The sequence below is a fragment of the Filicampus tigris genome, chromosome 1 (genome assembly GCF_054856515.1).
Source record: "Filicampus tigris isolate MCC_2025a chromosome 1, RoL_Ftig_1.0, whole genome shotgun sequence".
NCBI lineage: Eukaryota > Metazoa > Chordata > Actinopteri > Syngnathiformes > Syngnathidae > Filicampus > Filicampus tigris.
In genome coordinates, this window is record NC_141217.1 from 20,583,861 (window position 1) to 20,599,390 (window position 15,530).

At 39.4% G+C, this 15,530-nt stretch overlaps 1 protein-coding gene across 1 annotated transcript; it reads right to left on the bottom strand.

The window, feature by feature from the left end:
- Positions 1 to 11,979: 11,979 nt before the first annotated feature.
- On the bottom strand, positions 11,980 to 15,423 carry pfdn4 (prefoldin subunit 4). Its single transcript, XM_086043782.1, has 4 exons — positions 15,330 to 15,423; positions 13,687 to 13,794; positions 12,792 to 12,932; positions 11,980 to 12,276 (listed from the first exon to the last, which is right to left on the bottom strand). The coding sequence occupies exons 1-4, from the start codon at positions 15,354 to 15,356 to the stop codon at positions 12,145 to 12,147; spliced, it is 408 nt and encodes a 135-aa protein (XP_085899908.1). The 5' UTR covers positions 15,357 to 15,423; the 3' UTR covers positions 11,980 to 12,144.
- Between the last annotated feature and the right edge of the window lie 107 nt (positions 15,424 to 15,530).

Consider the following 15,530-nt stretch of genomic DNA (forward strand, 5'->3'; position numbering starts at 1 on the left):
GACGAGCGCATACTGCTTAAAAAAAAACAAAAAAACACTGCCGTTGAAACACTTTGTTTTAACGGCCTGAAGCTAGTTGCTGCTATTAGCCGTCCCAATCCTACCTTTAGCCGGGGAGGGAAGAAGGGGACGTAAAGCTCCTATCTGCCTGCTGCTGCTGCAAGCTGCTGTCGCTCTCCCTCCTGAGACACGGGTTTAGCGTCGCTAAATGTCAGAAACATAACCAGTCGGGGCTCGTGTGCGCATTCATGCTCTTGTCCGCTTCAGCTTGTGAAAGTGGAGGAGCAATCGCCACGGTATTTTTGATTTTGTGGAGGTGATCATCATGAGATCACGTTTAATGTCAATAAATCCAAACTATTGTGCAGAACACTTTTATACTTTCACAGGTTGAAGTGGACAAGACTAGTAATGTGCATTTGCATTTTGGTGGCGATCGGTCACGGTTTTAGACAACAGAACTGACAAAGCGAGCAATATTACCAGGCTTGCCTCCCTCCCGTGACGTAGACCGCTGGGACCGAAAACATAACATAAGCCACGCACCCTTTTTGGGGCGGGGCAATTAGTCGGAAACCTAATCACAAAAAAAAAAGACCTTAAATCACTACAGTCTTTTGAGGTGGGCATTTTAGTACTAATGTCATTTTTACATGCAAACCTATTATGTAAGTGCCAATGTTAAGCTCACCCAAGTGTCCCTTTAAGTTTCCTGTGAAAGTTTCCAGCCTCCCACATATCAAGATTCTTTATTGGCCAATGCTCGGGCATGAAAACGATTTTAATATGACAAACGAGAGAGCACACAATATATAATTAAGTCATAGCTTATTACAAGAGGCGGAAATTGCAGTCTCCTTTGCCAGCGGTGCATCGTGATAAAACGATAAAAGATTGTGCTACGATTGATGATTCTTGCGTGGGAAAACAATCACCAAAACATAGTTTTATATTTATGTTATGGATATTTTATTCAAGTATTGATTATTTGATGGGCGGCACGGTGGTCGACTGGTTAGCACGTCCGCCTCACAGTTCAGAGGTCGTGGGTTCGATCCCGGCTCGGCCTCCCTGTGTGGAGTTTGCATGTTCTCCCCGTGCCTGCGTGGGTTTTCTCCGGGTACTCCGGTTTCCTCCCACATTCCAAAAACATGCATGGTAAGTTGATTGGACACTCTAAATTGCCCCTAGGTGTGATTGTGAGTGAGGATGTTTGTCTCTGTGTGCCCTGCAATTGGCTGGCAACCAGTTCAGGGTGTCCCCCGCCTACTGCCCAAAGACAGCTGGAATAGGCTCCAGCACGCCCCGCGACCCTTGTGAGGATAAGCCGTATCGATAATGGATGGATGGATGATTATTTGATGCTGGTCTACAGTTACTGTATCAACAGGGACAGTGATAAGATATAACACCACAAGATCTTGCAGTTATGACACATTTAAAATTCTTAATGCCAGATAAATTTAACATCATGGAGTCTTCAAATTTACTCATGTGACATTTGTCATGGTAACATGTAGCCTCCTAGCATTGTGATATTAATGTCAGGCGAAGAGCATGTTATGATGCAAACAGGAAATCTCAACAAAGCTCTCAGAGGTGCGTCCCAAAACGTCGCCTCCATAGATGGCGTAGGCTGGTGCCTCTCAAGGGTGCAGCTTCAGAGATGTTCGTGTGATTTGATAGGAACACTAAAACACTCATAGCTGCACTCAGGAACGGCACATCCACTGTGCCCCCTCCTCTGCTATGGTGTGAGCTTTTCTAAATAGAATGAACTTGCATAGTATTCCTAACCCTCAAATAGAATACAATATGACTGGTAGAAATTTCTTGTGACGTTTTACTGGACCAAATGGAAAATGTTGCAACAGTTTGTGAACTGATAAACACAGGATTTGGGGTTGGAGGACTGCAAATAACACTGGTAAGCAGTTACAGAAAACCACGGATGTACAAGCATCATATGGCATTTGGCATATTTACCTGATACCAGGCACCATGGATCATTATGAAGTCATGTGACCTTAAAAAGGGGAAATACTCCTGAGACCCGTTGCTATAGATGTTTTGATTTGGAATAGAATGTGCAGTGTATTGAATATCACGCAATCCCTTATCAGTATTGTTGGCAAAATACTATCCTATCATGAGTTACTCTGCAATTCTCAACCTTAATTGATAAGATTAATGAATTGTGAATATAGTGACTCTTGAATAACAAAAAAAAAAAAAAAAAAATCGACAGAGCAGATGGGCAACTACGGTAACCAAAATATTTAAAACCCCATTTTTGAACTCCAAATCTTAAAAGTACTAAGTGCTTTTAGGCAGAGCTACTTTTGAGTGCTCACAGGTAAAAATAACTTTCTTGTGTTGATTACACTGCTTGGAAACAGCATCAATCAGGCTGTGATTCAAGAAAATGAACACTCTTTCAGATGAACTACTTGAGGGTATTTACGGTCATTTTTAATTCCTTTTATTCGAAATGAGACAAAAGCACTTGAGGGCTGATTCGACATTGTCACGAAACAAAAAGTCCGAGTCGGAGTAAGTTGCTGTGGAAACGAGCCATTGTACGCAACTGGTCTGCTTGGTATGCTTGTCACACGGTGGCCGCATTAAGAGTCTAAACCATTAAATTCCTCCTCATATGCAGGCATCATTTAAACACACTCCACACAACTTCAACTCCAGCCCACTCGCCTCAAAACTTTGGAATTGAACCTGACGTGCCTCCAAAGTGCGTATGTGTCGTGCAAAAACACCGCACAAATATCCATTTAGTCCAAATGTCTTCCATTATTTTATGAATTCATTTCTCCATGGGCAATGAAATGTCTCAGGACTGATGGAATGCTTTTAACTGTGAGTGCTCATCAAACCAAACAGGGGAGTAACCTGTGATTAAAAAAAATAAATAAATAAAATGGTATGTGAAGGACTTACGTCTTATTTCTTTCTTTGATGAATAATTTCCCCTTGTCACAATTCTGCATCGGCCCGTTTCTTTGGAGTGTGCTGAGACAAAAGTGATGCATGGCCTCACCTCAAAGTGAGAATCTCAACTAATCATCATCCTGGAAATAAGAGGATTGCACGCAAATGCACACTCTCTCTCAAGAGGCTAGCAAGTGTGTTTAGAATTCCGGTGAATAAAATCAGAACACCAGCTAAGGAGGGACTGATGGCAATATAGGGAAACAGTGGAACCTCTAATGCAGGGATGTACAAAAAATAAAAATCTTCGAGGGCCACATACAGAAAAAAAAAAAGGCTGCAAGGGACACTTTCTATACAGGATAAAATGATGACATGTTCACCAATTATTGTACCTGGCAAACAGTGTTGGGCAAGTTACTTCCAAAATGTAATACATTACATGTTGCTAATTACATTTTTAACAATTTTTACAATATCTAACTATATAACTATTTGTCAAATAATGTGTTACTCAAGTTTAAGTTACTTCTAAGTTCCTTTTTTTTTAAATTGGGATTCATTTATTGAATAATGATTTTGATACTTTAAGAGGAAAATGCTAGATTTGCCACCATACTGTAGCTGGTAAAGTTAACTTGCAATGAGCATATTTCACGATGTAATGTGGGCTATGATATTAAATGTTTCGACTCTACGGTCGGAGATCACTACCTTTGATCAATATTTGTTTCAATACAATTATTTTTTTTAATATAAATATTGGAACTGATATTTTCTCCAATAAGTAATCCCAGATTGTAAACCATATATGAAATTATCAACATTCTCAAATTAATTTACATACAAGTAGTAGTGATGGATGACGTATAATGGTCTAAGAAGCAGGTAGGTAGGTAGGTAGGTAGGTAGGTAGGTAGATCGGTAGATAGATAGAGTTCTTCGCAATTTATTCGCTGCTTTTTACTTAGGTATTTTTCTTGCTTGTATTTTGAGTATGTTTTGCATTTAATTTTTTATGAAACCATGACAGTGAATGGTGTCACAAACTATAACTTCTCAGCCATTACAACAGTTGTACAAAACGAAATGATTGAAAGGATGTCTAAATGGGCACCCTGTACAACTTTATTGCGTGACATTCACAGAGTGACAAGAAACTTTGATTGTGATGATTGCATAATTAAATATCTTATCAAGTAAGTGAGGTAATACGCTGCCCTTCTAGCTAAGATATATGTGAATAAATTTGCATTGTGATCCCGAGAGTTGCCAGACTCATTAACTGTAATTATATTACAAAAAAAATGAGAATAAGTTGTTATATTACTTTGATACTGCCTAAATATATTACTGTACCGGGTAACGCTTTACCCACAACACTGCTGGCAAACACTATTTTCTTCTGACGCAATTATCTTTATTTACCAATATCCATTTTACTTGTAAAATACTTGTTTTTTGTGCCTCTTCATGTCACCAAAACGCAATATAAAACCAAACTACTATTAGTTGTACAAGCTGTCATGGGTGCTGCACCCGTGGGTGTTGTGGATGTCGCATTGGTACATGTTTATTAAAAAGTAGATGTCACTGTCATCGATTGAAATATATAACTTTATATACAAATTAAAAATGGGAGGTCATTGATTCAAGGGTGATGGCAAACACAACACAAGGTTTCATCATGTCAAAAATCTTCAATCTCAACACTGTGAGATGAGGTGAAGAATGCCAATGCTCAAGATTACATTTTTCATCTTCTTAAGCAAATTCATCAAATGGATGGAATACACATTCAGTTTGCTCGATGTATAATTTTTATTTTATCTTGGGCAAAGGGATGTTTTCATGACATGAATGACTGGGATTATACAATAACCTCTACAAATCAAGTTATAAATTACACAAGAAGCACTGGTTTCTGAAAACCCGCTAAATATTGGTCTTTATGGCAGGTGTTGAACCTCAAATACTTCATTTCAAATGATAAAGCTTGTTGTCATTCCATAGGACAAGAACACTTTTAATTCAATGCGGAAGGGTTCATTGTAAAACTGACAACCTTCTCATCGATTTGAGGTAAAAGTATTTTTATTTTCATCAGTGTGTATGTATTAGCGAATTACAGTGATCAGCACGGACAGGTAAACGTACACAAAAGCAGAGGATATGATAGCTATTTCCAACTGTATTTCAAAGTTATAAGAAAAAAATTACAAGCCATTGTTGCTTTGAATGAAAACTACAACTAAACCACACATTTCACAGCGAAGTCTGATTAGGAACTGGATTCATTGGCTTCTTCCCATAACCCCACTCCCACCCCCCAAATAATGACAATTACACTGACAGACGAAAATCCACTTCCGTCAGTGCTTAGTCCGTCATTTTTAAAAAGTGTCCCATCAGTCATCAATCGTCAGCAAACTAGGCGTCCGTCAGTCTGAAGGAATGCCCACTTCTGATAATTTCACATGAGCAGTTTTAATAAAAGTAATGTGTACATTTACTTAAATACAGTTGAGTGGGAGCAGGCCAGAATGGGAAGTTATCATATATGCATTTTTTAGACCTCCGTTAGCTGACGGTGCTCAACTTTCATTTGAAGCATGCAACATTATTTGGCTGAGAGGTTGTTGTTTTTTTCCAGTAATCTGCCAAACTCTGTCCCCAATTTAATTTAATGTGGACAGAAATCAAGTGCAAAGTGTTTCTGTGCATCAAATTATATTATTATATGTGATGTAACATCAATAATGCACTCTGCATAAAAGCCCGACTCCAGGTTGCCTTTTGACAAAGGACAAATTCACGTTAGAGAATGCAGATTGAGCTCGGATATTTTCTGCAGCTCTTGTCCTTGCTAAGGTCAAGGGTGAGCTGGAAGCTAGATAGGGGTACACCCTAGACTGGTCATGATGCAATCACTGGGCACATATAAACAAACAACCATTCACGGTCACATTCGCATCTAAAGACAGTTTGAGTCTTCACTGAACCTAACATGCATTTTTGGGATGTGAGAGGAAGACACAGTACTTGGAGAAAACCCACACAAACACGGGCAGAATATGCAAACTCAACTCAACTAATTTCAACTGTGAGGTAGATGAGTTAACCAAATGCCCATAGTTGCTAGAATATTATTCATTTGCAACGGTGAGGGTGACTTAAAAAATGGCAGCATTTGGAGACACACACAAAATACACTTACCAGGCTTAAAGCAACGCACCACTGACAATTAATTGCCCTTCATTTGATTAGGCAGTGTCTATAATCAATAATAGTTAAAAAATCAATGACATCTGATTCCCTGAAAAAAAGTCTAAGACGATTAGGTAGCATAAAAAAATGACATACCCTGCACAGTGCCATCTTGGCCAGGTTTGAGCAGGCACGTGATTACTGATCAGGGGCGGAGCCATGGGTGGGCCTGGGTGTGCACAGGCCCACCCAGTTTGACAGACTGCCCACCCAGTGAGATTCATGAAAAAATGTATACTTAAATTTTTTTTTATTATTATGAAATTATTTTTGAATTTGTGTTTCGTTGTTTTTTATTTTTTATTTTATTGAATATTAAGAATGACACAACTGTGGCTGTCTAAGGAATGAAGGAGTGGCTGTCATTTTATTTGAATATACGATGTGTCGGGACAGGAGGATTGTACTCAGTGAGAGAAACATTCAGGAACATTCATTCCAGGTTATGCCAGGAAGAAGAAAATATTTTGCGGCTCAATAGATAAATAGAATAATTTACCTATAAAATTGGTCAGTTCACCTCTGCCGAGGAGTTACTCCTTGCGAACTCTCTGACAATGACAGCGCCACGGCCACCTACTGTAGTGGATGTGCAATTACACTTCATTCTAATGCGAAAAAAAAAAAAAACGTCCTTGAGGTCACACGCCCCCCCCCCCCCCCGGGGGGACCTACCCCCTATATGAGAAGATTGCACAACATGCACCACAGCACTGTTTGCCGTGTTTACACCTGTCCAAATAATTGAGTTTAATACACTTTAAATTATGCTCTGTATTAAACTATATTTATTGTACTGTAGGAAAAATAGCGCCTTACAGAGTGACCATTTTTGCAAATCTCAAACATTTTACAGCCGCAGTGCAGATGCTTTTACAATGGTGACTGGAGGTTTTGAATTTAAAAAAAAAAAACAAAAAAAAAACAACAACTCATAATTCCTCCTAGTTATCTCTCTGTTGTAGCATACTATTAGGCTGTAAAAGTGAGTCCTCGTGTGAGAATGACGACGGCGCGTGTTGTTGCAACATCAATTGAGGCTAATTGGCTGACAGCAGAGCTGAGTCGGCGCGGCTCTAATATGAGTGATCTGCTTTTTAAAATCTTTTCTAGAACATAATCCAGCTGGGGTGAATGTAAAGTATTCATTCCTCTTCGGTAAATGCCATCAGAGGAATATTGTGGAGCAACGTGGACTTTTCGATTGACTCGCTGGAGCCACCCAGAGGTCATCAGCTGCGCCGATGTGGAATGTTGAATGTTCGACCATCATCATCGACATCAGCATCAGCATCATTAAACAAAGTTGAGAGTTAACTTTTCCATCAAAACGCAAAAGGCCATCTGTGTAGCATGCTCAAATTTCAGAGAGATCTGCTGAAGCCAATGGGAGGAGTTCTTAGAGTACGGTATGTACGCATCTAAGTATGACCACCTTACCATCACCATTCCAAAGCAGAATTTGTGTGTGTATTTCACCGGTTGTGATGTGTGATGTAACGATAACAGTGTTATCGTGATATTGTGATAAGGTGATGTTATGAGTCCTGAGGAGAAACTTCATCTAGCTGTTCATTCATGGTTTTAGGTTCCAAAACACCCGGATACATTTGTCCGCAGTTACATTCCTAGCGGAGAACTGTGTGTAGGTTTAGGTTACGACATTTGACTGTGTGTTCAGATAGGTCCTGCATTTCAAGACACTATATTTAGTCTGTGGCAAACGGTTCTGTAATTGAAAGAACGCATCCTATGGCTGTGTGGTGATGGCACTGGTCGGATTTGGTGTTCTCCCTCTCAGGGAGGCGTATGCAGGATTGAGGAGCCAGAGAAAGGTGGTCTGACTGGCCTAAATGTGGGAGTTGTGGTGCTCTGTATGCAAATGTAATATTTGCTTAATCGTGATCTTAATGTGTTATCCCTCTTTTGAATGCAACTGATTAAAATCTCCAGTTATGTGTACACTGTAGTGTCAGACAATAACAACAGAGCTATGCTAGTGTTAGCATTAGGTGGAGTCTTCTCTAACCCAGGGTGGAAATGACTGAGCATTTTAGCGGTGAGCAGAGGTTGTTTTTAGTCATTTATGAATCAAATTGTCATGTCGCATCATGACAAAACTACCAATCAATATATCAACACACCATTTCTATGCTCTCACCATTTTTTTTTTTGGTTACAGTTCCACTAGCAGCCTGCTACCTGTGTAGCCTTGTCTGTGACCCACAAATTCAGCCATGTTTCAGATGAACGTAGCAATTTCCTTCCATGGGTAGATGCATCTAAACTATTTTGTGGTTTCTAGACCAAGCATTTGTGACAGACAAACAGTACTCCGAACGGGAGGTTTATGTGGATCCCTCCTTAGTCTGGCTTCTTCTTCCAGTTATTGTGCACTCTGAACTGTCTCCTCAAAGCTTTTATGTTCAATCCAAAGTTTTTACAAAGAAATGTAGCCACCGGTAATGATATTCATAGAAATATTTGCAACTCTTTCATATAGTGACAAACTTGCTCAATTGTTTTGTGGCAGGAGTGGGAATTCAATGAGGAGTATGTGATTGTAAGGGAATTAAAAACTCAAGCTTCCCTTGATTTCTATTTCAAATCATTGAAGATACACAAATCTTTAAATAAAACCGCAGGCTGTTAGCTCGGGGACAGCGATGTGTTCCCAGAGCAGTCGCCATTCTTTATTGCAAACACACACACACAGGATGACTTGTCTTCATTGTTGCGATGCTTAACCCTTTCGTGCATAGTGGTCACTACAGTGGACAGCTATATAAAAGTTGCTTTCGCCTATATTAATTAATCTAAATTTAAAAATATATTTTTAATCCTTTCATGCATTAATTATGATTTAATGTTATTTAAAATACAAGTATATTTTTTAATTTAATTAATATAGGCGAAAGCAACTTTTAAATGGCTGTCCACTGTAGTGACTACTTTGCGTGAAAGGGTTAATGCTGCATTGTTTCCTTGCAGTGTTGGCTGATCAACGTGATAGACAGCAATGAAATGAACGACATTCCAGCAAACTGTCCAAAGGAGCAAAGGGACCGAACTCATTATAGACAAACTAATAAAAGTCTCAAACATAATACCTCTGGTTACAAGTGGGTGTCAATTGTGTGCTTCTTAAAAGATTGCAAACATCAGGTTTGTGTCCCACACTTGAAGTCACGATGAAGCTTGCGTCATTTTGTCCTCATGCATCAATACCTCAAATCATCCTAGTCTTTATGTCCTATCACTCAGATCCGCATAGTGAGCTTTGTGATCGGGTCTATGTGAGCACAGTGCAATAAGGGCGGGCTTCTGATAATGTGCCAGACTCCCTTCGCCATCCTCTCCCGAGCTGGCCTGCAATGTCTCTGCCGTTTAAGGAATTGGATTTCGGCCCATTTAAGGTGTGCCATCATTTCATAAGACAATGCTACGTTTTGTTTATTTCTATTGGGGAAGGTGGCTGTTATCATGAATAACTGGAGAGTAGAGCAAACTAGAGCCCTGTGGATTTTTGTCTGTTTTTCACTATGGATTATTTCTACTTGTCCAGTTTAGTCCTACTGTATTGTGCAAGACGGTGATTATGATAAATAAATGGAAAGAGGAGAAGCTACCGTAATTACATGATAGTAAAATTGTGAGCTTGCACAAATGTGCCTTGGTCTGACCTGATGTAATTGGCTGGAGTACACACAAGACAGCAAGGGCAAACAATACATTCAAACCCAGACGTCTTGACCGTGAGGCAGAACCACTATGCCTTCAATTATCACTCACAAATAAAACTACAGTAAATAAATTTCAAAAACTAACAAAAAAATCCTTTAAAATATTGAACTATTTCCAGAAATTGTCAGCTCAATTTCCAATTTACTCGGAGTAAAGTTTCACTTTCAAGTATGTAGTCATTTAAGTACTACATTTTATAGACATTTCTCAAAGCGCAGAGAATTTACTTGACTACTTTCTATATCATAAATTAAAAATCAAACACACAATCACAGATGCTATCAGGCTAGAGTGGGCACAATCAGGCCTTGGTGTTAATGCTACAAAGTATGTATTGCTTCAAGTGGTGCCATGACTTTTTACGAATAAAAGGTACGGCATAGAATGAAGAAACAGCAGTTGCCTCCGAAAGATTTGTTTGACTTTCCTGACATTTGGACGATCGTGCAACAGCCAAGGGCAAACACGAACGTTTCTTCACTGTTGCACTACAGAAGAGATCACGTTGATGAGCCAACATTGGAGAACCAAGGTAGATGAAGACCACGTAAACGAAGACCTCCACCCTAGTCTCGCGGTTGTCACAATACATTTGCTTTATAGTGTTCATGTGTTTTGGTGCAGCGAGACCTACTGACACTTCTTCAGTTTGGCCATGGACAATTTGGGCATCTGTTTGGTTTCACTGCTGGAGAGACAGCGACCCACTGTGGTCAGTTCCTGCAGGTACAATCACTTTAAAATGAAAGGCTAAAGTAAACTATCAGGACAATGTTGTTGAAGTTCAGTGTCCACATCCAACCAAATTTGATGTCATTGGGGCCAGCCCAATAAGGTCATAGCATGGTTATACTCTAAATAACATAGCAGTACAAGTACATGGGGAAAATCAATCCTATATTTAATGACCAATCAGTTTAGAATGATCAACCTCAAAAAAATTTGAGCAATTTGCTTCGGTTCATCTTCTATTTATGTGCATTACAGCCATCGTATAAAGGCACAAAATTTGTACTTTAAATTAAATTAATTTAGAACAGGGATTCCCCCCCCCCCCCCCCATTCTATTTTACACTTATACATAACAGGTCCCAAAAGCTAAATTGACTCTTGGACTGTACAAACTAAGCGCTATTACACAAACTGAGAGCTAGTGAGAACTATTTTAAAACTACAATAAAGTGAGTGCCTACCCTTTAACAGTATAATTTTACCATAAAATATACATAACGAATACAACAGCACATTTTGCGCTTCCAGCATGCCCGCGACCCTAGTGAGGATAAATGGTAGTGAGAATGGATGGATGACAGTTCATGTTAAACTATGACTACCTCAAATTGTTTAATTTTGTGACAGTTTTGAAACTCAGACAATTGTGAGGTAAACCAGTACCCGAGTGCATTATGTTTGAAGTATATGTATTTCCAGTTTCATTGTGTTTGACTTTATAAATGTGAATCTGTATTTCAATTTTCATTACATCTCATGGAGAAAAACATTTAAACAAGTTAAGAAAACAAAAATTAAATGTCCTTTTGGAGTAGACAGTATCACTGCATGGAAAAACACAAAATAAGCCGTTTTCCCAGTGAGGTTGAACTTAGGTCTTCAAGATGAGAACAGAGCAAACAAGGTCACAAGGGGAAATAAGTTCAGACTTTTCCATGCATCTTCCTGCTTTAACAAGTGCAGCATGAAGATGCCGTGCGGTCTTAAGTACAGGTAGTTCTTTATCAGGACTTAAGATGTGGGTTGGGAGAGTCCACCAGCAGGGGACGACTCATTAAGTGCGATCCACAACTACAACGACCAACGATGTCTGCTTCAATTATGCGATCGCTCAATTTGTGCATATTCTGTACTATACTTGTGATTTGTTTTGTCCTTCTTACCTACACACAAATGGACTTCATCACTGTGCATTACCATCCATTTCATACAGCACCTCATCCTCAAGATTTGAACCCTTGAAGTTAAAATGTTAACCAAAAATATGCCTTAAAAAAAGAGAGTGAATAATATATACTTGAAGGGCATTTATTTATTGACTGTTTTTTTCACCATTGTTGATTGTTGTCCTTGTGGTTCTTTGTGGTAACATCACGGGTCAGGTCCAACTGGACCTCCTGTTTGTTTATCAAATGTTCTGTCAAAGTCCTTACTGGGTCTGCTGACAAAGTCCCGGTTCAGCTTTCGTCCGCCTCCAAGTTGATGTTGTTACCGAACTTGGCGTAGAGCTGCACCTTCAGATCCGACAACAGCTGCTGAATGGCCGACACTCGCTCGTCAAGCCCTTTGACCTCCTGATTCAATGCTTCCTGCTCACAGAAACAACACTTACAATTACCAATGGTGGGGTTCAAAACGCCTGTTCCAAAGAAAAACTCAAGAGCTTTCATTTTTTCCAGTACACAATTTCACTGCTTAGTTTCCTCTCCATCATCTGCCACGGCTGTTGTGATTCTCAGCCCCGCCGCGCAGAACGGTGACATTTGTTGCTTTTCAATTAGATAAAGTCTGATACATACGACATGTGCGTTCAGACTGAGGTCGCATTGCAAAAAATCTCATACGCATCTGATCTGGGACCATATATGAAAGTGACCCAGCTTTCATTTAAAAAAAAAAAAAAAAAAAAAATTAAAACAAGAAATAAGTAACAACTTGTGGTTTCTTGCCCTGCAAAGGACTAATTGATTGCTTCATGCACAGTAGAAAGAAAAAACACAATCAGCAATCACAGATAAATCCTATCAATGGATTTTTTTTTCATGTACTGCACCAACTTGATATGCATTGTGAGTTATAGATAGTAGCTTTGCAGTGAACCTACCTTAGCAGCCTCCAGCATCTCTTGCGTCTCTTCCTGCGTGTGACTAATGAAAACGTCACCGATCTGGTAAGGGATCAACAGTGAGTCGTCGTCAAACATCATTAGGTCGTCGCTGGCGTCCTCCAAGTTCTGAAGTGATTTCTGCAAGGCAGGAGAGCACGTCAGTGATGGGAATCACAGAAGAACTCACAATATTATCACAATGTGTTGCTGTCAACGACAACAGCATGGAACAAAAGCAAAATGTGTGATGAGTGATGCTTTAGGAGAGAAACATTTCCAATATATCACAATGTTTCTGTAAAAAATTACTGAGGAACGTCATGAGACCTGTCATCTTTATTCAAAATGCATTAAGCGAAACAAAGTTGTTTTTTCTGAAATACAGTGGAACCTGTAAATTTACCCGAGGTCATACAATTTGGAATTTAATTGAAATTTTGGGGAAACTACACTTCTAAAGTCACACAAGATGTTATGTACTGTCTATACATTATTTCCTAGAGGATTTTATTTTCAAACTCCAAATATACATGCATGAATGTTGACCAGCATTCTTTAAGCAGATCGCATTTACCGGGAGGGCTACAAATTCCACAGGGTACCCAGACATCCAGAATATACAAAGAGGGTGAAATATTGTGGAGGTGAAAGGGGGGGGGGGGAAATCACTCTGTACATGCCTAACACCACGGGATAATCTCTCAGAAAAATCATAGAATCGGGTCTTGGCTACTTTGATCACAAGGGATGGAAAATGACGGATTGTCAGCATGTGTGTACCTCGACTTAGCGGTTACACTGTAAACCTTACAAGCCCGACAGTGGACAAAACCTTGCAAAATATGACGTCTGTAAACAAAAAAAAATGATGAAGCTTATTCACAGTGCTCACCTTCTTTGACTCAATTTCTTTTTTTAGCTCTGTCATTCGATTCGTGCTCCTGGCGAACTTGTTGATCTTTTGCTGGTCCTCAAAAGTGACATTGACATCTTCGACCCCCTGCGAGTGAGATATGCGTTCGGTGGAAGTCAGAACAAGACACACAGTATTGAACTTGCCAAATAAACTGGGATTCTTTTATTAGGAAACACCTTTTTGGAAGCCTCAATGTGCACAAAAACACCTCCATTTTGGTAAGCATGCATGTGCTTGTGAAAAAGTACGTATTTTAGGTGTCTACAATACAGCACCTTAAAACCCACTCAATAGCACACCCTGGAAAAAACAAAGATCATAATACTAGTTTCATCGACTGACACAAAATTGGTGGACGATCATTACAGGACACACAAAAGTGTCAAGGACCCATGCAAGGCATTAACAGGAAGTCAACCATTTTGCTCGAATTTCAAGGCTCATACTTTGTCAAACTGTTACTAGGGAATTTTCTCAAATGAACACAATCAGAATCAGGTACACATGACGCATCGGCAATGCTACATTGTCACCTTCGAGGCGGCATGACTCAGTGGTTGAGTGGTCGTCTCCCAACCCAGAGGTTGGAGGTTTGATCGTTGGCCATTGTGACCATGTCAAAGTGTCCTTGAGAAAGATACTAAACCCCCAGTTGCTACTGATGCTGTGTCATCAGAGCGTAAATGAGGTAACAGTGTGAAACGCTTTGAGTACCGAAGGTAGAAAAGCGCTATAAAAGTGACAGTCCATTTACCTTTTTTTTTTGTCTACCCCATCTAGTGTGAGCGGGTTATGGCGTCAAAGTTCGATGATTATTTTTTTGACAATACACCATGAAAAGAGGGTGCAAGGGCCTCTTCATTGCTGCCTTGAGCTTTAATTATGTATAGGGATGTGTTGAAACCACATTTTTCAGACTGAGTACAAGTAAAAGTATTTACATTTGTGTACATGTCATTTACATTTGTGTACTTGTCAATACCAAGTACCAACACTTATATCTATAATGTCTTGCAATTATGATTACAATGTTTTTTTAATATTGTTTTTCGTTATTAACTACTGTTCAAAAACACAGATTATCGACGTACGTTATTTTTCGGGATTTTATTTATTTCTTTTTGCGTTGTTGTTCCTGTGGTGAGTCAAACTGCTCTCATTTTATTCTGAGTGTTTTTGCGAGGCGTTCACAAACATTTTTGCAAAACACAGAAAAAAATACAGATAACTAAATGACAATCAATCCACCTGAATACAGAATGAAGTCAGACTGAACACAGCAGCTGCTACGACGTAACGCGTTGTCATTCTGTTCATTCGTCTGTTCATTCGTCTTTAAGGAGAGCTCCTTTGAGCAACACCTTTACCACCAGAGCAATTAATACCAACCAAGCTTTGTAAAAATATCAAATCGCTGAATGATATCGCAGATATGACTGGCGAGGAAACTAGCTGTCGCTTAGCACACGCTGCTTTGATTGACGTAAGGTTGTGACCACGATTTAAAAACATCAGAAGCTCGTTCTTGTACCAGCAGCAGTTTCATACACAAAACATTAAACATACGACAGCAGTAGTAAATGTGTAAGACAATGAATAGTCATTTAAAATCAACTTACGCCAGTTGCTTTTATGGTAGCAGCCATCTTCACTTCCTCGTCGACAACGTGTGGGGAAAACCAGCGTTGAGCTAACAGCGCCCCGTGCGCCGGGGTAGACAATACAATATAATACAATTTTATTTATATAGCGCATTTCATAACAGCTAGAGCTGTAACAAAGCACTTTACAAACAATAAAATAAATAGAACAAAAAAATA